The following is a 26,015-nucleotide window of genomic DNA, read 5'->3' as shown; positions in this document are numbered from 1 at the left end:
GCACAGAACTGGAAAGAATACTGAGTGTGTTACCTTGTGTTTGAAGGCTGCTCCGTAAAGCAAGCAGAGATTGAATTAAGGTTATGCAGGCCATGAAAACTTGTAGAAGTAGGAACCTCACCAGTAAAATAGCCAGATCAGCTAGTGTTTATGAGGGCATAACAAATGATAGGTGCAGTAAACTGCAGCAGATTCAAGCATTCAGGAGGTTAATAAGATAACCCGTATAGTATCATCCAAGCATTCAAATGGTGCGTAACAGTCAGTGAGTAAATGTTGACTTCTGTGAAAGCAAATATCTGGATTTACCCAGTGCCATCCAAAGGATAAATAAACCTTTTCTCTGGAACAGGGGAACAGTATATGGAAAATCTTCTCAATATTACCATCTAAGTACATTGAAATATTTGTACGGTCAGCATGCATTTCAGCCATGGGTTTGTTTTCCCTTCTCTTCTCTCCAGCACTTAAAAGCAGGGAGGGGAGCACTGCGGTAACCCTGCCTTTTTCTTCCGAGCGTTTTTCCTTCAGAAACCCTGTGGCTGCACTGGTGTATGCTTTTGCATGTTTTCGCTTTTATCCCTTCCACATTTCATACCCTCTTTAAAAAGCTATAAAACTAGATGCTAAAGATATTGTTTTGAAGTTAATAAGACTGTCAAAATCAACTCTGTGGTTGTTGACATAAGCTTGACAAACAGGGGACCTGTTCCAGATCTCAGATGGTTGTTCTTTAGGAAAATGAACAATTAAACCTTACTGATTCATTGCACAGATTTTTAGTTATTAATGAATCAGGATTTTGGCTTTAAGATAACTGTGTTTTGAATATATGTATGCATTAAATGCTAAGTCAAGAGAAGCAAATTTATGTGTTACTTCTCGGTAGTTTCTTACGTTTCAAAAAGAGAGCAACTTCAACTATTTATAAACTGTAATTAAGTCTCTTTACAACATGACTCATTCTCAACAAGCAAGTCCTTTTTCTTTTGCTTTCTTATGAACTGTGTGGGAAAATTAGGGCTCCATCACCAAAGAATTTACTCAATGCTTAATTACCCAAAGCAGCCCTCCAAGTTCTGCTCATGTAGAGCTTTCATAAAGATGTGATTTTCCCCACATTATGGCTTTCTAAAACTTGACTTTTAAAAAATGATCTGTAAATTGTAACACAAGAGAAAGCAGTATTTTACTATGGTATTGGCTTCTTTCTCCAGTCTGCTTCTTTGAGCTCCTCTCATGTTAACAGTGTGATGCTTAGAAAAGCCAAAGTAAGAAATCATCAGGACTAAACTACTTTGGGCATGGAACTAAATTGGAAACCTTTACTTTCCTGCATGAGCTAATTGTTTAAATTTTCCAAAGGAAATGTTTCTATTTCTGTGAGAGAAGGGGTAAATGGGACTTCCTCTGACATAACTTTCATTTTAAATCTGAGTTTGACAGCAAGATTTTTACCTTCATAACCAAATATTACTGCTTAACTGCATGACTTGTATAAGCCTGCGAGATGCAGTGACTCACTTACGTAGATGAAGTTATTTTTAGGGAGATAATTTGCACTGTTTTAAAGAGAGGAAAAAAAAGGAGAGAGAGTCCTACTAAAAGCTAGATACCTCATTATAGTTTACAGAGCTCGTGAACCCAGCATCCAAGCAAAAGATGACTAAGCAAGGGGTCTATTGGTGCTTTCAGGAATTTACAGACATGAGTCATCTGCTTTATTTTCTGCAGACATACCACCAGGGTACTTTATGAGTCAGCTGTTATTTGGAAATAGTACATTTATTCAACATGAACACTTTTTTTGTTTGCTTTTAGGTAAAAAAAAAGCAGGCTCTTATACTTTGCCTCGTTCAGGTGCTGATTTACAAAAGTAGTGCATTGGTTTTAACTGTGATACCTTTTTTATGACAAAGTGTAAATGTTGTCTGGGATGTAATTACAATAATGCTTCCTTTGCCACCTTATCTGTTGCATGAAGGGAGATCTGATTTGATATTAATGCACAGATTGAGAGTCAGATTGCCTATACTACCAAGTAAAAACAAGCATTTTCTTCATCAACCTGCATGACTGTGAGCAGAATGTGACCTTTTATCACCTTGCTGGTGTTCACTACCAGTGGTATTTGGCTTTTTTTCATGTGCAGTAAAATGTTGCACCCCAAATCCAGGCATTCTGTGCCCTCACAGTGTCAATGGATGGGCACCCACTGCGATGGAAGTGAGTTCTTGCCTTCCCTTCCTACTGCTGGAATAATAGCTGGCTACCTTGAGATATGTATAACACTTTAAAACTCAAGGCTGTTTCCTGTTTACTGGTCTTTTAGGTGTGGTTGTGTTCCAGAATTAGGGACAGGTTTTTTTACTTGGTCTGGACTCATCTCACACCTTGCATTAAGGAAACACTTGGGTTAGACAAATGGGAGTGGGGCAGTTTGGGATGATACTGCTGTTGGCCAGATATGGGATGCACAATTATAAACCTTGTTTGATTATCTGATTTAACAGTTTCTATTGTAAGTTATTCCTGAAAATTCCTAGACAGGTTTTGGTTAATAGAAGGAGAAAATGTTTTCTGTTGTATTTTGGTGGTACCTTGGTTGGAAGAATATCTTTATGAAAGAAAGGCTTCTTCTAACAAATGGAAGCATCTCTGTAGTGAAAGCAATATCTTGATTATCCATTTAAGCAGTGTTTCTAGTGCTAGATACTCTCTCCTAAGTGCAAACCTGTAGCTTTAGGTAACAGGAAGAAAACTGCTACTTCTTGCATCTGTTATGTATACAGAGGTTTTTCAAGGGAGAGCTAATGGAACTTAGGAATTCGCAAGTAAAATGTGAAGTGTAAGGACTAAACTATTAGTGAAGTGTCTGGCTAAGGTTTGTTATTCCTTTCACACAGTGACAGAATACACAAGAATGCAGAGTAGTTTTCTGTTAAGGAGTTGGTACTTAAGGCAGAAGATGCTCTAGAGGAGCAGAATTTAATCACTCAGAGCAGCAGAAGTATATTTATAACATTAAAATGGAGAGCCTGTTTTCTTGCTTCCTACTCTTTTCTAAGGTGAAGTCTTTCACAGGCTGCAGCACGCACACAGCATCTGTGAGGGGAGGAGAGAACTTGCTGATAAATGGCCTTGATACCAATGTTTTTCATGGTTGTTATTTAATAATCATGTTATAAAGAGGAATTTGACAGAGCAATCTTTGAATCTAACCTTTGCTACAGCAGTGATCTGCCCTCAAATTAGCAGAACTCTGCCCATGTCCTTACCGCTTAAGTATCTGCTGGAAGCTGTTGTGTGAGCTGAGTCACCAGAACTCTGGGAGTTAGCACGTGTAGCTCAGACTGGGTCATGAACTGAGCAAACACTCTTGTCCACAGTGATTTGTTGTATTTTGAGACTACAGCTGAGTCTCAGTGTTCAAAGACATTCAGTTTTGTGTCCTTCATGGCTACAGATGATTTTACTCATAGAGCTTGGAGGGTAATTTAGGAGCAGGGGAGCTGTGATGTGGCTGATGTGCATCCAAGTATTTCAGGTGTGATTAGAAGAAACTAAAAAGTTAGGAAACTAACAGGTTGACAGTGTGGTATTTGGAAAAATAAAACCTGTCTTACACCAATGGCTCAGTCTGTGAGCAGAGATTTCAGAGGAAGTGCTGGAATCTCTGCTCCATGAAGGATTTCAAAGTGGAAAATACAGCACATTACCAAGTGTACTGGAGGGGAGATCCTGTTGTGTCTGAGGATGGTCTTCGTCCTGTAATGTTCCTTTCACTTCAAGTTCTGGTTGCACTGATTTTGCCACCTGCTTTGATTCCTACTTCGTTACAACCTGTTTATTAACTTAGGAGTCTTTCCTTCTCTTGAAAAAGGACTGTGAAGTGACAGAGAGAATACCAAGAACCCAGGCTAATAAGAATTAATTATAGTCTTATTAATTGATTTGACTCATCGCTACACCAGTAGGAAATTACATAAGATTTACAGGGAGGTACTATTCCAGTGCAGTGCTCTTTCATCGTGCAGAATTAAAGAACTGGGATTTGAAAGATAACAAAAAGTGAAGTCTACACCTTTAAAAGAAATGCACATTTTTGTTGATTTTGGTGTTAGATTAGCCATTTAATGTAAACAATTGGAGTATGTTGTCATAAATCAGTTTAACTGCAGATTTCTGAAGCTGAAGTAAAATTAGAGCAAGAAAATCTGAACTATAAATCTGGCAATTAAAAGATTAAGAAACAGTTTCTGACTATATTATTAACTGTTGCGGACTATTGTTCTGCCAGTCCTGGCTGATCATGAGACAGTGATAAGCAAAGGGAACTAAGAGGTTCTGATTTTTATTTTTAGCGAGGTATTTTGGGTATTAGTGACTTTGCAGTGTGTGCTTGGTTTTGTGGGTTGGGTTTTTTGTCTAGCAGATGACAGCACGTTGAGATCTTTTCCAACTCATGTGACTGAATGTTTCTACATCCTTTATCAAATCATTTAACCGCTTTAGGTCTCAGATAGCTGTAAAATGAGGATGATGATGTCCGTGGGGGCACCAAAATGAATTGGCTAAAGCAGATGAAGTGAAATCTCTTTCTTGAATGGAAAGCACAAACAGAAAGTATTTTGTGAATTTTCAAAAGGGAAAATTTCACTGTAAAGGAAAATAACTGTGGGGTTTTTTTATATAACAAAATAATAATGGTGTAAACATTATGGTTAACATAGAAATACTCTAGCTAAACGTTATTTAATTATGTACTTTACAGAAGCATTTTGATAAAGCAAAGTGATGTGTTGGAAACTTGACTTATAAGAAATACAGAAGTGTATTTTAATTACCAATCCTTTTCTCTCACCTTTAAATCAATAGAAAGGAATTCTATATTCCCAATAAAAAAATGAAAAAAATGCAATGGTGAATTTTTATGACTGGCTTTTTTCTTTTCCTTTTTGTATTTCAGTTGACCTTCCCCTATACTTTCCTCGAGATCAACCAACCCTAACATTTCAGTCCGTCTATCACTTCACTAACAGTGGCCAGCTGTATTCCCAGGCTCAGAAGAATTACCCTTACAGCCCCCGCTGGGATGGCAATGAAATGGCCAAGAGAGCAAAGTAAGTCTGATTGCTGTTTCCTACTAAGTATTCCATGTGTTGCATGGTTTTCTGCCAGTAGAAATTTAGCAGATTTAACTGTACATTTCCAGCATTACAAAAGCTGAACTTGTTTTTGTTCCCTGATAGTTCTAGTGTTCCCATATATGAGAATAGACAGATACTTTATTAATCATGCATATTACATTAGTGCCAGAGGACTGATCAAAAGAAGACTCTTTCTGCTAGGCATTGTATGGGCACAGAGTGGTGACAGTGTCTGCTCCAAAGAGCTTTCAGGGTATCAGACAAGATAGCCCCCAGCAGGAGTCATCTGCATAGTAGCAGTCAGTCAAGGTAACTGCATGGTTTTGTGTGGGTGTTGGGGCGACCCTGAAGGGAAACATGTGAGATGGAGAGAGCAAGGAAGAAAAACCTGAAAGGTATGGAATTAAGCTGTAATAAAAAGACAGAGAAGAACAGGAGGAGGTAGAGCAAACCACCCATCTGGCATAAGAGGCAGTCCTATTAGAACATGAGAAAGTTATCTGAAAGTGTGACTATCTCTTTCTTTACTGCTTTTTCTGTTGGCTAGAAACAGAGAATCTCTGACTCCTTCCTCTTCAGTTTTTCTGCAAGCCCTTATTTCAGGCTGGGGAGACACTACTTCAGTCTGAGCATCTCCGTTAGTTAAAGATGACAGTACAGCCTCCCCAGAGTGGCTCTATGGCAAGGGCAAGCTGCCACGGGCAGTGGTGCCCCTTTCATATACTAGGTAAGATTTTACCTGAATGGAGCAATATGGGCAACAGCCTTGCTGCAATATTTCAGTTTTCCAAAGTGTAAAAATGTTAGAACAGCGAGAGATTTAAACAGGCTGGTTATCAGTTATTCAGCATGTAAAGGCATCAAACTGCATAAATAACAAGGCATATTGGGATGAGTGTTCTGAATGACAATCAGAAGATTAAATCAAATTAGCAAGGATGCGTAAATAAGAGTCAAATGAAAATTGTTCAAGCTGAGTAAATCAAATGAATGGCATGGACAGAGACTGTAATTTGGAAATGATGGAAGCAAACAACAATTGACTGAAGCATTTGCAGATTTTATACATTTAAATTTTGTGGAGAACATCAAGTAACATTTGATTCTGGGTTTTGATCCATTGTAATAGATTTTTTTCCCTAGTAGTTGGTTTTGCTGCCATACTGTCATGGAGAGCCATTTTTTGATGAAATATGATTTTAATTTTGTGGACTCATTTCTTTAGCAGAATATTGGAAGTATTTTGTTAAAAAAATAAAAATGGAAGCATTTCTATGGCTTATTTTATAACTGTACTACAAAATGCACTTCTTCTGCAGCTGGAAGCTTACAAGTACCTATGTGCTGTCTGCTAAGTGCATTCATTTCTGAGTGGGTGTCTATAAGTGGACTTCTCTGCCCTGCACTTGAAATTCAGAAGTATTGTAACAGTTCCTTTAAAAAGCACTAAGTATGTACACTTACTATCACATGTGCGTTTTGTGAGGTTATTCACTCTTCTCTTTGAGTCTTCGCATTTAAGTTTTACACTGGATACGTAATATGAGAAAGATGATGAGAAGCGGGGGAAGAAAGTATGCTGCAGTGTCTGAAATAACTATCATTGAGCTGCAGAGACAGAGAAGCCGCTCCAGTTAAAAGCGCTTTGCTTGCAGGAACAAGTAGTGATTCCTCAGTAGGCACCAGAAATAAATCTGTATCAAGAAAAGGATGATGTTACAATACGTGCGAGCATATTTTAAGATGGATTTTTAACACAATTGAGCACCTTATGTAAACAGTGCCTAAAATATTTGCTAGGGCTTCTTAGAATAGTGCGTTTCAACACATCCAGATAATTTTTCATTCTATTTTTACTATAGCCACATTATGGGCCAAGAATATAGGAACATATATAGACAAGCATACGGGAACATACATACGAAAGCATTCTAATTAAATATATTACTTCAAGCACCACGTCAAAACATCCCAAATAAAAACAGAAAAGGAGGATACATGATTTAGCCTCCAGAAGCAATGTAATTCTGCTCAGCTGAAGTAAATTTAACCCTGGGCAAATCAGAGACAACTTGTTTGTGTTTCTAAATACTGTCCATTAGGTTTTGCTTCTATGTAGTCTTTTTCCCTCTTAGCCAAATGGTCTCCCAAGTACCTGGCATCCTTTGAGACAAAACAGCTCTGTTTATCTTTCTGACCCTACTGTTCTAGGGCCACAGGATCTCCCACTTGACATTCTGGTATCTGACCACATTCTCTGCCCTTATTCTGAGACACTTGACAGATCAGTCTGCATCTTCCTCACTGTAGCTTAAGACACCTTCAAGGACGGCTTTTACTTGCTTTCTGCACCAAGTGGGTTCATTAGCTGTCCAGTCATACATTGAATGAAGAATGTATACCACATTGCTCATAGGTATAGAAGCACCACCAGCTTTGAAATTACACCAGTCAGCAATTTCCTTGTCCTCAGTTTTGGCAAGCCCTGCGTCTGTTTTCAGCAACTCAATGCAGTCTGCTTATTCGTAGGCAGAGCTGTCATAAGTTCGTGCCAAAGGGACTTTGTCTCTGTGCCCAGCCTTCTCCCAGGGTTGTTGGGTTTTTTCCCAACCAGGTGAGCCCATCTAATGCCTTCAGCTCAGGGCTAAACTTGAAAGTCTTGGTATCCTTGCTTATCTTTGTGGCCCTCAGCACAGGTAGGCATCTCTTTTGAAGTTGGGACTTCACCCTTTGCTGTAGCCTTGAGACAATCAGTACTAACTGTAAGTAGGAGCAAAATTACTCCCCTAAAATCCATATATATATATATATATAGAGAGAGAGAGAGAGAGAAGTAGGTTGTATGCGTTCACACTTAGACCTAGATTTAAGAGGCAAGTTCTCAAATCAGAATATCAGTTTAGGAGGAACTTCTTCATTCACAGGGAAAAACTGCTCATGTTCTTGATGGAAAAATTGGACCAATTTATGCCTGTCTGATAAAAGTCCATGAAATCGAGTTTCTCTTCCTCTGTGTCCTTTTTGAGCAGCTTTTAAAATCACCTGGCTCCTTTGAGGCCCACTGACTTAGATTCCTCACTGAGAGATAGCATCTGGTAACTGAAGCTTGCTATTGTCTTAGCCCAGGGATTGCCCTCTGGCTTGATTTAATTCTAAGGGACAAATCAAGGCCTGATTAAACAGTGTGATTCCAAATGCCTCCAGATTGATCGTTTCTCAGCTAAATGCAAAATTTTAACCTGTTCCTCCAGCCAGGAACAGGGAAGCCAAAGATATTACCATTTTCTTACAAGCTGCTGAGATGCTGTTTCCTCTCAGTTCACATCTCAAGCTTTGCCTGTCTTAGGTAATTTATTTATGTATCTGTGGCCTCCTGTGTAAGCAGCTTCTCCAAAAGATATGGTCCTAAAATACAATAGCAAGCCTAAGAAAATACAGTAAAGTATAGAAAGTTAGCAGCCTTGTTTGTGGTGTACGTGTGAAATAAAACATCTCTGCGTGGTTTCCATGGGAAAGCTCTCTTGTTTTTTGCTTAAATAAGCATTCAAGCGTACATAAATGGATTCTTTAACGAACATGCAGACTCGAACCCTGGGATTTTATAAAGGAATACAGTAAATAAAGCTTGTTTGTTTATACAAATTCAATTCAGTTCTTAGATGCCCAATTTCTGTCTGACCCAGTGCTGCTCTGTAGACTTGGGTTATACTCCGGGCAAGCTAAGACTCAGTTTACTCTTTTATCCTACATAAATCCTCCTGCTCCTCATTAAAAATAGCAGGATCACAATAAAAAGTTGTTCTGAGGGTTCATAGTCTTTCTTTCAAGGGGGCTGATAAAGCTGGTTTCTGGGTAAGTCTTGTTCCTGGCCACTCACTGGTGTTTGCTGGATGTGGTGTTCATTTTACATATCCCTCAGGGCTCTGCAAGAGTGAAAGCTTAAAAGGGCTCTTAGTGCTCCACTGTATATTGGCTGTTGCTCTGCCATAAGGTCTTAAGATTATGTGCAGACACATCCTGTGCAAGCTACATGTGTATCACCAGCATGGCTGCAGCTATGGTTTGTGGTCAGCATAAGCATGCTATGATTAGGAAGTGTCAGGCTGGTGCTGTAGCATTTTCAGCCTCATCAATACCTGTTCCTTGAGTATCATCAAATTGGAAGATGGGTATCGTGTGAAGATGCTAGTTGCTATTTGGCTGAAGTGGCTGCTTTAAACTCTTATGTTCCCTGGCAAGGAAAGAAAATGCATTTTTTTGGTCTAATAAAAGGATATTTGGGACAAAAAGAAAGGAGACTGGGACACAATTGTTGTGTTGCTGTTAAGCCAAACTCAGCTGTAATATGTCAAACACTTGCTCTTGTATTCAGTAAACTCTGAGTGCCCTAGTGATTTTTTAATTTTATTTTGACATTAGCCAGTTTTTCAACTCCTACTTTTTTTATTAAGTCAAAATTCTTTCACATTTTAGGCAGAATATCTATTACTACATTTTAAATTCTCTTAAAGTAACAGGTTTCTCTATTTCCATGAAACCTTTTGTTTTCCCTCTATACTACTTTGAATCTCACTATATAGTTTACATGTAAACATTGCACCTTTTTTATAATCGTCTCTCCTTGATAGGTGTAATTAGGGCAATAAATCATTTGTCATTTTTTAGTTTGTATTTCAGCATTTTTCCTCCTTATACATAAAAGTGGCAAATTGTATTTGCATGTATTATGTGATTTTCATGCACGTTAGGCATCTTTAAAGAGTAAATTTCCAAAACCTAACTTGTTTGCATTTGGCTCTGTTGTGCATTACCTTAAACTTCAAAAGAAATTGAGGAGGAATTGTAGAGTAAGGAACAGAAGCAGGAGACATAGGAACATCACCCTGCCATGGCCATGTGTGGCGTGTGGTAGAGCGTTTGCAAGGCTCAGAGGATGGTTTTGGAGAAGAGCAGCAGGGTAGGTACAAACTAAGGGCTGAGATGCTGAGCTAGGTCGCTTGTTTAGCTCATTGGTCTTCAATAGTTGCATATCAGAAACTGAACAAAAGTGATTTCCTTGCCTGAAGCAAGGCTGATGCTTTGTTGCTGCTGCTGGGTTCTTTCTCAGAACACAAAAGGACCAATACGCTGTGACAGCCGTAACAAGAAGAGATGTGGCGACCAGCCGTGTGAAGCTTACAAAGGAGTTAATTTGATTTTATAGACGATTAAATCAAAACTGATTTTCTGTGGGCCTGTCAGCTGACCAGAATTATAAGTGAAAAGTAGAAAGGCAAGTAGAAAAAGTGATGTTTTGTTAAAATACTCAAGGGTTGCATTTGTCCTGGTAGCGTGCTCTGCAGTTGATTTATCAGCAAACCTTAATAACAGAATTGTTTTGATTGTCATATATAACAGGCAAAGTAGATACAGCTTTTAATTAGCATTTTCCCTGACTATTAGTTCATTTTTACATTGTTCCTCTGCATACACTACACAATACAGTGCATACACGTGATAGTCGCGCTTCTTGAGTCATCTTTTTCACATACTTCTCTCTAAATGTCTCCTTGGATAATTAAGTCTGACTCTTAAGTTATGGTATGTTAGTTTCTGACAGGTGCCTGCCAGGGATCTTCAGCGCTGTCATGCATTATGTGGATTTCAGCCAAGACAGAAGGGCCTGGATATTTGTTTCTGGTCACTTCTCATTAAAGCTTTGACTGTGGGAAAAGAAAAGCAGCTATTTAAAGACGAAGAGTATAACTGCTATAGGAAGTGCATAGAAATAAATCTGTTAGGAAACTAGTTTTTCTGTGGTTTTATATAGACATCATGTATATGTGTGAACTCTACATATGTGCATTCTGATATATAGTAAATATTCTTTCTGCAAAAAAAGGATTCTCTCATATATTGATAAGAGGAGAGCACAGAAGAGATTGGAAGAGTTGGCTTGGTATAAGTGTAATATAATAGCACTTTGCTGGAAGACAACTGCTTTGTAAGAATTAAAGGCTGGAATTTCATGTAGGTGGTTCCTAGATAACCACGGTTAAGTGGTGATCCAGAAATACTATGATAATCTGTCTGATTTGACTTCATTAGAGAACTCCATTATGTATTTATAAAGCTGATAGATCTATATTAGAGCATGGAATTATAGTTAGGAGCTGATGCAAAAAAAATGTCTTCCCTTGCTTAAGAGAAAACAGTAGAGAGAAATACATGGTTTTGGAAGGAGCTGAAGTTTAGCAGCCCAGATAAATACTGATGCTTGATCAACTGCAGAATAAACAGACAAGTAAAAGTAGTAGGTGGGCTCCATGGTCTTGTCTTTAGGGTAATATTCGTAATTGCTCTGTTAAATACAAAGAATGATCATAACTAGGTCAAAGTCAACACTCATTTAACCCTCTATCATGGCTCTGTTAATAGGTAGCAGCCAGTACCTGTGGAAGAGCGTGGCAGAGCATGTAGTCATCTTTTGATGGCATGTTCAACCATCTTCAAGGAATTCTATATCCAGAATTGGTACTGTTTCTGTTGGTTTCTCTTCAATAGCTCTACCTAGCTTTCCTCATGGTTGATTGCTTTTTGAACCCACATCGTAACATCACAAAGTTCTATGGCCAGGGATTGCACAGAAAATGTGTGGTGTGAAGAACAAGCTTTGTTGGCTTTTTGCATTCCTGCCTCCTGCTAGCTCCAGTTGTTACCTTCTAGCTCTTGTATGAAAAGGCAGCAAATTTATCCACTGGTCCCCTTCATAACCTTTGTGATTTTATGAACCTCTTCACATCTCTTCTATCACCTTTTCTCCTGCTCTGCTCAGTCCTTCTGCAGAGCCATTTGTATTTATGAATGCCCTTGTCCCTCTTCTTTATCCCTTTACTATTTCTGTCATATTCTTTCTGAGACTGGGAACTGCATGTTACTCATGATACAGTCACTGTGCATTTATATGGTGGATATATCATACGGACAGTTTAACAGATACTGTCAGGTTTGTTCTTTATTCCAGTTCTAATAACATCTGTTTTGGTTTTCCACATATGGCTGAAGGTTACACCGACATTTTAGCACAAAGATCTCCTTACTGTCTGTTTTTCAGAGCCTGCAATTTTTGTGTATGTAAAATTAAGTCTTTTTCCTCACATAGCTCCCTTTCATGTTTGTCAATATTGACCTTTCACCTGGTATCTTATCTCCCAGTCTCCCTGTGCGGTTCAGAACCATCTGCAGTTCCTCATAATTGTGCCTCGATTTTCCTTCTCGTACTGAATTGTTAGCATTAGCAAACCTTACCGTCTTCTTGTGCTCATTTCTGCAGGTCATGTGGGAATATGTTGAACAGCACAGCTCAAAACACCCATTTCTGTGCAGTTCTCAGGTGACTTCACCCTAATAGTACTCATCACTCATTCCTATCTCTTTTTTCCTTATCTTGACCTGCTATTTATCCACTCATGGGTCTTTTCTCCTGCTGTGATAATTCAGTTTTTTAAAAGCCTTTGAAAAAGCTTCCCAAATGCCTGTAGGAAAGTTGAGCAGTGTGTGTCACTTGAATCTTTCCTGTCCACATGGTTTTGGTATGTTAAGAAAATAAAACATTTATGAAGCAGAAGTTTGAGTCCTATCCGATATATCATATTTACTCGAGTCCACTGATGCTGGGCTTTATATGCATGTATGGTTTCTTACAGCAGCCTCTATCAATTTGGAAGGTACAGACATGAGATTTACTGGTCCACGGTTCCCTCTATCCTCCCAGAACTTTTTTAACTTGACATCACACTTCTCTGGTACCAAGCTGTTCTAAGCAGGAGGTTACAAGCTATGTAAGAGTTTAACTTTCTCACACTTGAGTTTCTCTAGAGCTCAGGTGTGAATGTAATATGGGCCTGCTGATTTGCTTGTGTGTGTTTTGTTGGTTTGTTCATTAACTTTTTGGCTGACATTTCAGTGTGAATCAGATCTTTTGGTACATCCCTTATAAAGCAGGGCTCGGGTACAGCAGCTTCTTTAAGTGCCTCCACAGTGAACTTGGATACAAAAATCTTTTCAGTTATTCTTTGTGACTTTTATTTCTTCTGAGCATTCTGTGTACTTTTTGACTGGCTTTTGTGCTGTTTGACAAGTTATTTGGAGGGCCACAGCTAGTTTGTTCCTCATTCATTTTTGATCTGCATTTCTCTGCTTTTACCTGTAAGCGTCAAGGGTTGTTTCTGCCTGTTTTCAGCATTTGGAGAGGTCTGACTTTTTAAGAATTTCCTCTTATTTCTAGTAGCAAACATACATATTTTAAAGAGCAAAGAAGTAATGTCTTTAATATGTTTGATGTAATCACAGGTATGTGGCATCTCATCCCTTTCTTTCTGACTGGTTTTTCCTAATGAATATCCAAGGAGGTTTCTTTTATGTTTCGGTATGTTGCCTTCGGCCCCTGTTGATAAGCAATCTGGCAAAGGAAAGCGGATGGCATGATGAAATCAGTGCTTTCACCTGCAAGCAAACTTTGTTTTCAGGGATGCTGGTTGTCAGACTCGTTATGGATGCATCCGTGGTGTAACCCTTCATTTCTGCCTCTGAAGTACAATTAGGGGATTCAATAATCTCTTAAAGATCATTCAAATTCTATTATTACTTCTGTGATCTCCTCTCTTCTTGAATCTCTACACTTGCCTTTCTTTGCAAGCTTCACTGCTGAATGTGGTTTTGCCCAGTCTTTTCTTCTTTTCTCTACTTCTTACATGGTCCCTGCTTTTCCCCCCTCCTTATTTCATCACATTCTTCACCTGGCCTTTTATGCTCAAAAGAGATTTCTAGTTGCATCTTGTCTGGCATTGACTCTCTCCTTCAGATCTACTAAATAATTTGCTAGATAATTGCTCTCCAACAATAGAGTTCAGCATGCATTTATATAGCCTAGATAGAAGGAAATAGTGCCTTGAATAAACAGTATCACTTTAAAAAGTTAACCTTTACCTGAAGTGGAAAAATATGGCTATGGCACTTCAGCAAATAGGAAAAATAGAGCAGGCTTGTCACACTGTACCTCATAGGATTGGAAATTTCCTATGAATTAGCACTGTATTTAAAAAGGCTATATGAAGATTGACTTTTTCCATGATGGTCTTGGAATTTCATTCTCATGATCCACTGGTAAGGAAGTGGAGTGATCATGCTGTGATAGAGATATTCCAGTGCCCCCTTCACAGACACCCGCTACCCCAGCACTGAGTAATCCCCAGGGGGAAAATGGAAGTTAAGAAAGCAGAAGCAAAATTTGCTATGATCGAAGACCACAAGCCTTCATCTGACTGAAGCAAGTCTTTTTATGTACATTGTGGAGAAGGTAAAGGAAGTGAAGGGTTTATCTCTTGAACTGGCAAGAAGAAGGCATTGATAAAACTGTTTCAAAACGAGAGGCTCGTTTAGCTATGTGTGCTTTGGGACACATAGAGCCACTGTGTCTGCGCAGTGCACCTTTGTCAATTCCCAAATATCTGCATTAGAAACCTGTGAGGGAATAAATCCCAGAATCTTAATTTCCAGATGATTCAGAAAGGTCGCTTGCATAATTACTAGCCTTGGTCTGTATGCACTGGTTATGTCCAGTGGCTGTAATGTTTGCCTGTAATGTAATGTAAGGTCTATTCTTAGAATCAAAGTTGACCCTGCTTATGCTGCTACTTTAAAATAAGGATTAATTGCGAGCCTACATAATGACCTACAGTCCTGGCTCCACAGCAGTTCCCTAAGAACTCCCTTCCTTTACATTTTGCCTTTAGTCAGGTTGTTATATTTATGGTGTTTCATGATTTGAACAGATTGTTAAGATTCATTTTGCTTTATGCTAAGTTGGGCAGCAAAGTCATCTTAATTTTTACAGCGGAGCTGTGTTGACTTCTTGACTTCATTTATAAAATCAATTGATACCATATTTTATTGGAACAGACACACAAATGTAGAACCAAATGAAAATCTAATTTTTATTTCTGTTTGCTTCATTTGAGTAAAGCCACCTGTTACTTCTGCAATCAGCAAACCAATGCAAAACATGTCTAAATATAACCATTTCTTGTACCTTTTTGTGTGACATGAATCAGAGATGGTAATAAATCCAACAGCTTCTGGAGGAAGGAGGTATTGTTAGTAAAATACAGAATACAGCTTTTGCACATGAGTGGATTTTAATGTTTTAACTTCAGATGTGTACTTGCTTTCAGTAGTTCTACCACTATTTCCTGTTATGGTTTTGGTAGCACATTTTGTTTTGCTGGTACCACTGGAGACAATTTTCTGTCATGTAATACAATGAACTGAGCTGAAGGCAATAATGTTTCTTACAAACTTGCATGTTAACGGCTGCCCACTGCAGACCTCAGCTCACTTGATGCTTGATTACTGTCCTGTCCGTCAGCCTGGCTGCACAGTCAGCACCTTGTGTAGACTGGCAAGTAGAAGTGAGCATAGGAAGTTTACTAAGCTCCTTGTAGGTAAATCACAGCAAAAGGAATTAGAGAGAGAGGAATATTAAAAGAGGAAGAGAAATTGTGATGAATTTGTTTGGCGCCTGGAATAAAATATTGCTAGCAGCATAATGGCATCGTGCACTGCTTTGTACATTTGTGTGTTTAGCCAGTTACAGAAGCAGTAATTTAAGAACTATTGTCTTGCTGTTGTATAAACACTTCAGATGTTTGCTTGGCATTGCCAGTTTTGGAGATGTATAAAATGAAGAACTGTGTAGACATTGTGTTTCACATAAAAGCAAAATATTTGCTATAGATAAAGCTGCCTAGTAAGGAAATTATAAACCACATCCCAGAGAGCATACCATCAAGAAGCTTAGTTTAGAAACATGAGTACGTGCCAAGTATCATTATGTATATTCGAAGCGATAAAGAAATCCTGGAAGGTACCTTTATCATTCTGCTGCTGTGCTTGGATAAGTTTTAGTGATGTTTGGATTCAAGCGGTGGTTTAGAAGTACTGCTGCCTCCCGAATACCTAGCGCATGCCATAATAGTTCTGATCTTCATTCACTCTCCTGAACCTTTGCCACTTGGCACTCAGTCATGTTGTGGGCCTGCCTGATTCCAGCTATGCAACCAAAAGTTAGAGTGCTGAGAACTATTTGTCACTTCAGTCATCATAATATCTTAGATCTGGAGAGAATTAGAATTTGGTTTAGCAGTCATTTTCTCCTAATAGAGGTGTTGTAAAATAACTAGTGTAGAATTAATCACCTGGTACCCTGTATTTATTCCAAAGCAGGAGACTGGGTTATTCTGCTCTCCCCTGAGTGCTCATGTATCTTTGGCCTGGTGAGGAATGTTGTAGAAGTGCCTGTGGATAAATAGACAACATAGTTTGCCCAGTGGAAATATGTTTTTAATGCATTATATATAGTAAAAATAGCAAAGAGGTTTAAATGTCTTGTGTCTGAATGTACAAGGAAAGAACTATGCCTTGGACATTGGACTGAGGCCCATCAAAAGAATGAGCTTCCAGTAGATTTCCACACTTTTGTATTCAGCCCTTGTTAGATGCAAGGCGTGGAGATGCAGGAGGAGGGTATAACCACCTGTTAAAGACCTAATGAGCACTCATATGGAATATGACCTAAATACATACCTGCTATTGGAATTAATGTAACAATTTAATTTAAGATCCTTTAGTTAATTAGTACTAATCATGTTGAATTAAAATAGCTCCTGACAAATGGAATTTAGAAAGAAAACAATTACATCAAAAAGAAAGGTTGGTATCTTTGATTTTGTTCTGTTATAAACAATCAGCAAATCCTAGAGTTTGGAAAGATGGTTAAGTATCTTCTACACAGGAGATGAATTATTCAGGGTTGCATGAAGCAAACTCTTCCATGAAGCTGGCTCTGCCTGTGTAGTCATGGGAGGACAAATTCTCTTGTCTGGCACCCAAAAAGGATTGTTGTAGGTGTACAGTATTTTCAAAACAAGTTTTCATTGAGTCAAGACAAGTTGCAACAGGAACATAGAAGTACAAAGGCACGGTACATATGTGTATGTATGATCCATGCAGAAAAGCTTTGTGCTTCGAAAAGCGATTAATTGGGTGGCGTTGATAAAGCCCTTTTATAATTCTATTATGGCTGTGCTGTTGAAATAATTTATATAACAAGATTTTATTGCACAATGTCAGCATAATAATACTAGTCTGGGAGGAATAGGTCAAAGACCTCAAGAAGCCTCAGGCTGTCCTTTACTCTGACCTACGCCCTTCTTAGTTCATGTTTTCACCTAATTTAATTGGAAGAGGGGAGAACGTTGCTGTTCTACCCAGTTTATTAAGATCAGTCATCTCAGACTGGATTTTTTTCTGTCAGGATTCTGTGGATTGAAGAAGATACCTTGCAGCAGTTCCTTTAGGGTGCAAAAGGAAAGAAATATGGGATACAAATGATGCAAATTATAGAATGCTTTGCGTTCATCAGGTTCCAACCCCCCTGCCATGGGCAGGGGCACCTTCCATTAGGCCACATTGCTTAAAGCCCTGTCCAGCCTGGCCTTGAACACTACCAGGATGGGGCAGTCACGGTTTCTCTGGACAATGTGTTCCAATGTCTCACCATTCTCATAGTGAAATCCTAGAGCTGCAACTGCTCTAAAAGAAATGGACAGTAGTTGGGGTAAATGCCCCAACAGTGATTCTCAGCTGCACCTAATACAGCTGAAAAAGGTGCGATTCAATTCTCACCTCAGTCCTGGTAAATAATAACCTTTGCAGGGTAGTCAAACTCACTGGTGGACAATGCAAACAATAGAGGACTGCAGAGGAGGAGGGTGTCCTAGCTATAGACCATGCTCCAGAAGACTTGGAAAGGTTAAGTAGAACTATTCAGAGATCCTGGCAACTACAGGAGTGCTTGCCCAAGTCAGATCTATTAGCTTGAAAAGGCTGAGGAAAAGAACACCACATTTTCCTGTATGCCTTACCTACAGGAGGAGAAAAGGGATGTGTTTATCAAATATACTAGCTACAATGATTTTGAATACAATAAGGTTCTATAATTAGAGCCTAGTATTTTCAGAATTAAACCATACTCCTGGTAGCTACTAAAATATTTTCCAAGAATGAATTAGAATATTGAAATAATGGGTAGTATTTGAGAATAATGTTTGCTCTCAAAGCAATAGTAGGAAAAAATCCAAGTAAAATAACCCGAGTTTGCCTTCTGATGAGAAGGAACACAATATATGCACCTGATATGGTGACAGAAAGTAACGACAGCCCTTGTGTCTTTATGAAAAGATGAAGATTTTGGATCAAGGGCTTTCATTTGCCAGTAAGGAATATGCAGGGACAGAATACACTGTGCTGGTAGTATACATGTTGCTATACAGCGAAGTCTGGACCATCAGGATTACTTCATCCCCTTCCTTAAATCATCTTGTGATGGAAAAGGCACTTGAAACTCCCACATCTTGAGTTGAAACACATAAAACATGAGTGCAAATAAGGCTAGCATGGACGGATTTGAGATCAGCCTGCTGAAAAACTTGGCACTGTTGAACCAAGGATTTTAAGGGGAATCTATTTTGTGAATGACTTAGGAAGATGATTCATCACCCCTTGATGAATGTCCTTGTCCCAGACAGAAAAAGCAGAAACCTCACTGGTATGGCATTTTGCGTGCTTTTTTCCTTGCGGAGTTTGTATGTTCTGCTTCGAGTTTCCAATGTGACAATTTTAAGAGAAATAGGAACACCTAGACAACCCTTCTAACTTCATGACACAATGAGCAGTAACTAGAAATCCACAGAATACTTGGTTGTAGCACCAGTCAAGCAAAAGCAATAGCAGAAAGCTGTTCACCACAAATACGTGTGGTGTTTGATGGGAGATCACAGCTACGTAACTTAAAATCTTTGCAGGTTTTCAGCGTAGGAATCTGAAGGCAGAAGTTATTATCAGTCAATGCAGATTTTCTACCAATGCCATTTTGAAAACCCAGCACTAATTCATGCTGGAAAAAACAACCAACCAACCAAACAATTGGAATGAAATTTCACAAGTGTGTGGATTCTGAGTCAAGTATGTTTTAAGCACTGCAAACCCACACCCTGGGGTTTAAACATGTATGGGCTTCTGGAGACCTTGGACCACAGCGTTTTATATCACTAGAAAACCTGTAAACAACGAGTAATCCAATTCTGCCTTCTTTTAGATATTTACCATTTGCAATAGCAAGACGTTCTTTCCACTGGGTAATAAGGTGAAGGAGAGATAAGTGCTTTACTCTCAGCAGATGTCCTTGAATGTAGCACCTGAAATTGAGTGTGCTATATATATCAAGTATATATAGTAGTTAACCACAGCAAAATGTGTTGTTTTCTGGAGTGCTGGAGTAAAATTTCCATAGAAACCCCTCAACTTGCTACCTTGAACTTGGAAAATGACCATTTGAGGGAACAAACAAATAGGCAAAAAAACAATCGATTATTACAGTAAGGCACTCAAGAAAGAGCTTAGACGTGTGTCTGTATGAGTATGAAGATTGGCACCCTCTCTAAGCTGAAAAGAAAGCAAGTCTTTAAACGCTATTTGAGATCTGAACCATTGCAAGAGGGATGCAGAGCCATTGTACTCAACACTCGTGTAAAGGATATCTGTGGACTTCATACAAACCAGTTCTGTATTTTAAGGAGCATTTTTATGTGGTTCTCCTGAGCTTGTTGTAAGGTCATCGTGGCACAGACCCACCATGAACCTGGTAGAGTAAAGCAGGAGAAAGAAGGAACTCCATGTTTCCCAGAAAGGTGAAAAAGCATTGATTAAAACCTGATTTGTGCCCTATGACCCAGGCTAGAGAAACCATCGGTCAAGTTAGCTTTCTGCATCTTCAGTGTAATCCAACAGGTACCCAAATTACTGAAAAGTGCATCTAGTGGATGTAACAATAATAATTTCAAAGCATCTCAGAGATACTTGAAAGGATCCTGTGGCAAGCTGCCTGAAAAAAATAGGGGTTTATGTGAATTCTTGTGGTGTAGCACAAATCAAAGTTACTGAGGGTGTGTAAATCTGTGTGAGTAGGTTTATGTGATAGGGTATGAGAAGTTAATCTTTTTCCAAAGTTCATGTTTACATTTGCTTTTTCTCCGATCCTCTATGTGCAGGATGCTGAAGTATGAGTGTTTCTATTAATCTGAAAGCTTTCTAAAAGGATAGTATTCCATGTGAAGAAGGTTCTTGCCATCCACTCTGTAGCAGTCGTTTGGAAAATGATATATTTCTCTTATGTAATTTGTTGTGACATAATATAGCCATGTCATGGTCCTATCTGCGTGGAAATGTGTACGCTTTGACCTCAGTGCCAGTTGTTTGATAGGTGAAACTTACTCAACCAGTAACTGGTGCTTATTCTTTTCCTCCTTACTGGTAATCTCTGCAGAGGAGAAAAAAATGTCAGAATTTCCATTTCACAGGAAATCTGAATATTTTAACATATGGTTTTGTCCCAAATTTCAGACGAAAAGTTCTGAAAGAAATTTTGCTTGGAATACATGGAAAAAGAATGCTATTAATGTGGCACTGTAATGCATCTGCTGGCAGTAGCACAGTGCCTCCTGGGACAAGAAATTCTAATGATTCATACCATCATTCTTTCTTCATGGACTGGGTCCTTTGAAGAGACTACATTACCTGTTATGTTTATACTTATATTTCAGTCTCTTGTGATGCACCAGGGCCTTTTTGTGTGTGTCTAGATACATTATCTCTGAAATGCTGGACCACACATAAGGAGGTTAATATCAAACGGATTGTTTAGGCTTAGTTCTACAAACCAGAGCATCTCAGATGAATCCAAACTGAAGTAGCTTATTCTCCTCTTTGTTTTCCTAAAGAAAGTTCAGTAGTGGTTCCACAGAAATTCACACAAATGGGTAAAAATGTAATCTTCCTTTGGATTTCATGTGATTTTAATAAACTGATAATTCCAGCAAGTTCTAATAGTGCATAATGTCTTTGCTGCCTGTTCTACTCTTTAATATGTACTCAAAAAGTCTTGTTACTTTTCTGCACTAACACTTGCCATACCCTCCCTGTCTGCAGTGTCCACTAATACTGAAGCAGTTTAACCTCCCTTCTCTTACTTCCCCATCTTTCCTCTTCAGTCTGTTGAATGTGCTGTAGCTGATACAGTCCTATCAAGTGTATTGTGCTTTTGGATCTTTTGGCAGGTTTCTTTATGGTTTGGGGTGTAGGGAGTTAATTCATTTTTTGTGTGAGTGTGTGTGTGTGATGAACCATGATTACCCAAATGTGTTTTCCAAAATGTCTTTAATCTCAGATACCTCGAATGTGTGGGAGAGGGGCAGAAATGGAGTTATATATCCTGGGTAAACATGTGGTATTACATCTGCTTCAGTCTGGACAAGACCGCAAATGATAAGGGCAAACTTAAGCCTGTACTTTAAAGTAGGAAAGAAAAGAGTAGACATTTACAAATTATAAAGTCCTAATGGAATTTTTGTAGTGCATGGAGCATGGCCAAGAGGTTCATCTGAACTACCAGGGAAATAACGTCCTCTTCAAAATAGTACATCTGATAGAACATAGGGAGGTGTTGGATTTAGTTTTGCAGCAAAGGATACAAGCTCTACTGTAGGAATCAGTGAAAAGAAAGGATGCAAATGTAGATAAAGATAGTGTGGGAGGGTGTATGTGATATCAGAAGCATTCGTTCTGGAATTTGCCTAAGTCAATGCAATATAATTCAGTAAGTTTGGTTTTAATACAAAGCACAGAAATGCTGCAAAGGACATGTTTCAGAAAAGAAATAAATGTAGAAAAATACTTCTGCTTACATCCCATTTAATGATTGAGAATTTTTACAGTTTAGGAAGAGGGAAGTCTTAAGTAACATTTATCAAGTCAGTAAGAAGAGCATGTGTATGGAAGAGTCTGCAGAGACACTACCAAAGGGGAAGGAAGAAGCTACTTAAAATAAGCAAGCAGAGGAAATGTAGTTAAAAGTTAAGACAGATAATGCAAGCAGAAATAAAAGGATGATACATCCTGGCATTGACAGTGTGCAAGTGACATTCCTTGAGCTAGCAAAATGACATAGGGCCGACCAGGGGCTGCAATTCCAAAGGTGTGCTCTAAAAACACAGGTAGAGAAACATCATTCAAGTGTAAAGACCAGATGCCAGGCATGGCATACCTTCTTAGCTGGTTTATGCATGCGTTTGTGCCAGGATGAACAATCACTTTTGTGGGCATGATTATGAGGGCTGCTTCATGAACTTTGGTTCAATAAATCAAAGTGTAATGTGTAAACACACAGCACAAATCTATGTATGCTATAAAATGCGTTTGCTGGTTGCCCTTTTCCTTTTCTGCACTCAGCTCCTCAGTGCAGAAATGCTTTTACTTTCCATTGCTCTTTTAACCTTTGGATGGCATCTTGTGTGTGTTTACAGCCTCTGTACAAAAGCTGAATGCAGCTCTCTGTTAATTAATTTGCCAGGCACAACTTCACAAAGAGAGGGGAGTGCTCTCTTTTGTGATCCTGCAGCATTTTCAGTTGTGACGTGTGGTTGGTGTTCAGTGATTGCCAAGCTTCTACCCAAATTATGAAAGGCGTATCATGGTTGCGAAGATGAGCAGCCTATGTTTGCTTCAGGAGGTATACCAGCAGAGCGATCAGGAATGGACATAATTGCAGCTATTCCCACTCTAGATTGTTGGATTTGGTGGGGAGAGAGGTTCTTTTGTTAGGGAGGACAGAAGGCAGTTCTCCATATATATAAATGCAAAACAAAATGTTGGGTTGTTTTTAAGGAGGAGAGAAAGTGAAAATTTGGTGCAGAAAGTAGTAGGCAGAGACCAAAGGCAGAATGATGAAGCAGCTTTTAATATAACTTGCAAATAAAGAGTATCATTGGGACACATAAAATATGTTTAGCACATGGTTGAGTATTTCAGAGCAATAAACTCGAAGGTACAGTTCACACTCTATTTTGGATGCTTAGGATCAGCTCATTTTACGGATTTATGAGTCACTTGATTCTTAGTAAAGAAGATAGACTAAGATACAAAATATACAAAGCACATCCTAATTTAGAGAATAATGTTCTAACTTTCAGTCTAAGAAAAGGAATTACAGTTCACCCAAAGTGTTAGTATTTATTCAGTAAGTCTTATGTAAACTACTGCCATTGACAGTGACTCTGCATTGCGTCAAGGTTTCTGTAAGGAGACAGATAAACAGCTTATCTCCTGCACGTATTCTGACTTCATGACTTCCCTGCTCCCTAGAATTGTCTGTCTTTGGGCCTTTGGTACCCTATGTGAAGCTTTCGTCAACATGGAAGGGGAAAAAAAAAAAACCCAACTTTTTATCCCAGAACATCAATTGCATGAGAAAGTCCCAGTTACAAAATGTTGCAGGCAGTGGCATAGCCACGCTTGTGCTTCTCATTTTTGCAGCCATTCAGAGGTTTATTTTCCAGTGGATAATACTGTTTGTCTTTGGAGCTTTGCATTGGGTAGAATATGGGCAGTCCATCAGGTTCTGACAATGTCAAGTTGCTGATGTTGACCACTTGGTTGGCGGGGAGGACACTGATGAAAGAAGTACTGCTGGGTCTAGAAAGCTAAAGTGTATGGATCTGCTGCATAGTAAATACTTGTAAGAAAGACACAACTCGTTTATGAGATCTACTACTGGGCTGAGCATGGTTACGTTATGCTTCTCTGTTAAAACCCCATCTACATACACACACATATTAAGTTCTATGCTTACCCTTTCCTAACCATGCATTTTCTGTTGTTTTTTTTTTTTACTAGGGCGTATTTCAAAACGTTTGTCCCTCAGTTCCAGGAGGCAGCATTTGCTAACGGGAAGCTTTAGGCAGCCTTGGGCACAGAGATGATACTGGACAGATCCTTCAGTCTGCGTGTGCAGCCCACAAGAAGAGCGCCTGGAAACGGGTTGGACTGTCTTGATGGGTGCTTTCTTGCCTCTGAAATTGTTTTGGTAGCTTCAGGTTTTGTCAGGTTTCTGAAACAAAAGACCTCACTAACATGCTTAAAACTGCATATTTGATGTTTGGCCTGGCCCTTTGCCTCTGCCACCACCATTCCTTTATATATCTACTGGATTAAATTGAAAAGGGCGTGTTTTGATGTGGTAACATATTCTTGTGCCAACAATGTCCTGTATGTTATGCCTTGTTTTGTTGTCTTCAGATGGTGTGAATTGGATATTTTTCCCCCCACAGAATTACAGTGTAGTTTGTATATTTAGTTGCCATTTCCAGTTTATCCTAAGAAAGTACAAAACTGCCGTACGTACCAGGAATGCCTAATGGACTGTACAGTGCCATGTTCTGCCTGGGAGGTTTGTGTCCCGCTGTGGTTGTTACTCTCACAGGTATGGATATGAGTTGCAGGCTTCAATTCTCAGTGCCTTTCAAGTTGGTCTGATTTTAATATGGCGAGGTATTGGAGGGCTTTGTGGGTTTTTTTTTTTTTAATATTTCAGTTGAAAGCTCATGTTATATGAAATGTTGTGCTTTTATGCTTTGTTTTTATTTCCAGTTGTACAATTTCAGCGGGTTTTTTTAATGAACTCCCCTTGCCATTATGAAAACTTGTACTTCTTTAGTACCAGTGTGCAAAGAACTAGTTATATAAATCACTGTAACAAAATAAAGCTCTTTCATAGACCTGTAATTTTTCCAAGTAAGATAAATACTGCCGAGAAGCAAACTTTCAACAAAGGAATGAATGATGTCTTGGAAAATAACAGATGAAATACTGTAGAGCTGCAGGTATTTAGCTTAATGCTTAAGTTCAACATGTCTTCTCAGAAATAATTTTAAGTGTATGTAACTGGAAACATTACCTCTCCTAGTTCTGAAATGCCAAATGCAAAATCCCACCCCTTCATCCTTTCTTTCATGCTTGTGTCAGGCGCACCAGTTGGGGCTAAAACTGTCACGATGTCACTTCCCAAATTAATTTGTAAATAGACCAGGGTACTTTCCAGTATGGAATAAAATTAACAGTGCATGGAGAAAACACTGTTACTTCTGCTAAAATATAAGGAACTAAATGAATAGTATGCAGATGATACAGTGGCACTGGAAAACATTTAATTTGAAATTATCCACTGTAGCACTACTATCTGCTTATGTGATGAAATCTCATCAAATTACTTGATTGGCAGTAGTCTCCTACCCTTTCTAAAACTCATTGTTTTCCATTAAAATTAGTCCTTTCCAGGCTAACATCCACCTAGGAAATGCAGATGGGGTTTGAGCAACGAAGCTTAATAATTAAGAATCATGCAAATAAGTTGCCTCTAGAAGCTACAGGTATTTTTAGCTAGTTTATAGGCAAAAGTTTAGTTTCTGTTTATTACTGAATTTCTTGGCTAGAAATCAAGCTGCAAACAAAATCAGAAGCCTTATTACAAGAAGAGGAGGCAAGTTCTGTCCTGAGGGTTGTAAACAGCTCCAAAGGTCTAAGCCTGAATTTCCTCTATTGGAGGCATTGCATTAGGCTTTTGCATCCAAACCAAGACCTAGAATCATAGTATCATAGAATAGTTAGGGTTGGAAAGGACCTGAAGATCATCTAATTCCAACCCCCCCTGCCATGGGCAGTGACACCTCACACTAAACCATGTCACCCAAGGCTCTGTTCAACCTGGCCTTGAGCACTGCCAGGGATGGAGCATTCACAACTTCCCTGGGCAACCCCAGTGCCTCACCAGACTTAAAGCAGATGTCGAGGGTTATGGTTTTATGTGAATAGCAACACCGTAACTGCACAACCTTAAATGACTGAAGGGCACATTTTGTTCCGTATACCAGGATGATC

The 26,015-nt window shown here is 38.9% G+C and overlaps 1 protein-coding gene across 1 annotated transcript in view; it reads left to right on the top strand.

Moving 5' to 3' along the window:
* Positions 1-24,863, top strand: part of BABAM2 (BRISC and BRCA1 A complex member 2) — a 162,330-nt gene extending 137,467 nt beyond the window's left edge. Inside the window, exons 11-12 of the mRNA XM_061367225.1 lie at positions 4,970-5,123; positions 23,976-24,863. Of these exons, the coding sequence (XP_061223209.1) occupies positions 4,970-5,123; positions 23,976-24,039 (218 nt within the window). The 3' untranslated portion in view covers positions 24,040-24,863. The remainder of the gene's footprint in view (positions 1-4,969; positions 5,124-23,975) is intronic.
* The last annotated feature ends 1,152 nt before the right edge of the window (positions 24,864-26,015 follow it).

The sequence above is a fragment of the Neopsephotus bourkii genome, unplaced genomic scaffold, assembly GCF_033783945.1.
Source record: "Neopsephotus bourkii isolate Nb327-2 ecotype Australia unplaced genomic scaffold, CSIRO-AGI_Nbou_v1 NB_1373, whole genome shotgun sequence".
Taxonomy (NCBI): domain Eukaryota; kingdom Metazoa; phylum Chordata; class Aves; order Psittaciformes; family Psittacidae; genus Neopsephotus; species Neopsephotus bourkii.
Note: the sequence above shows the minus strand (reverse complement) of the source record. Positions and strands in the feature narration are given on the sequence as shown.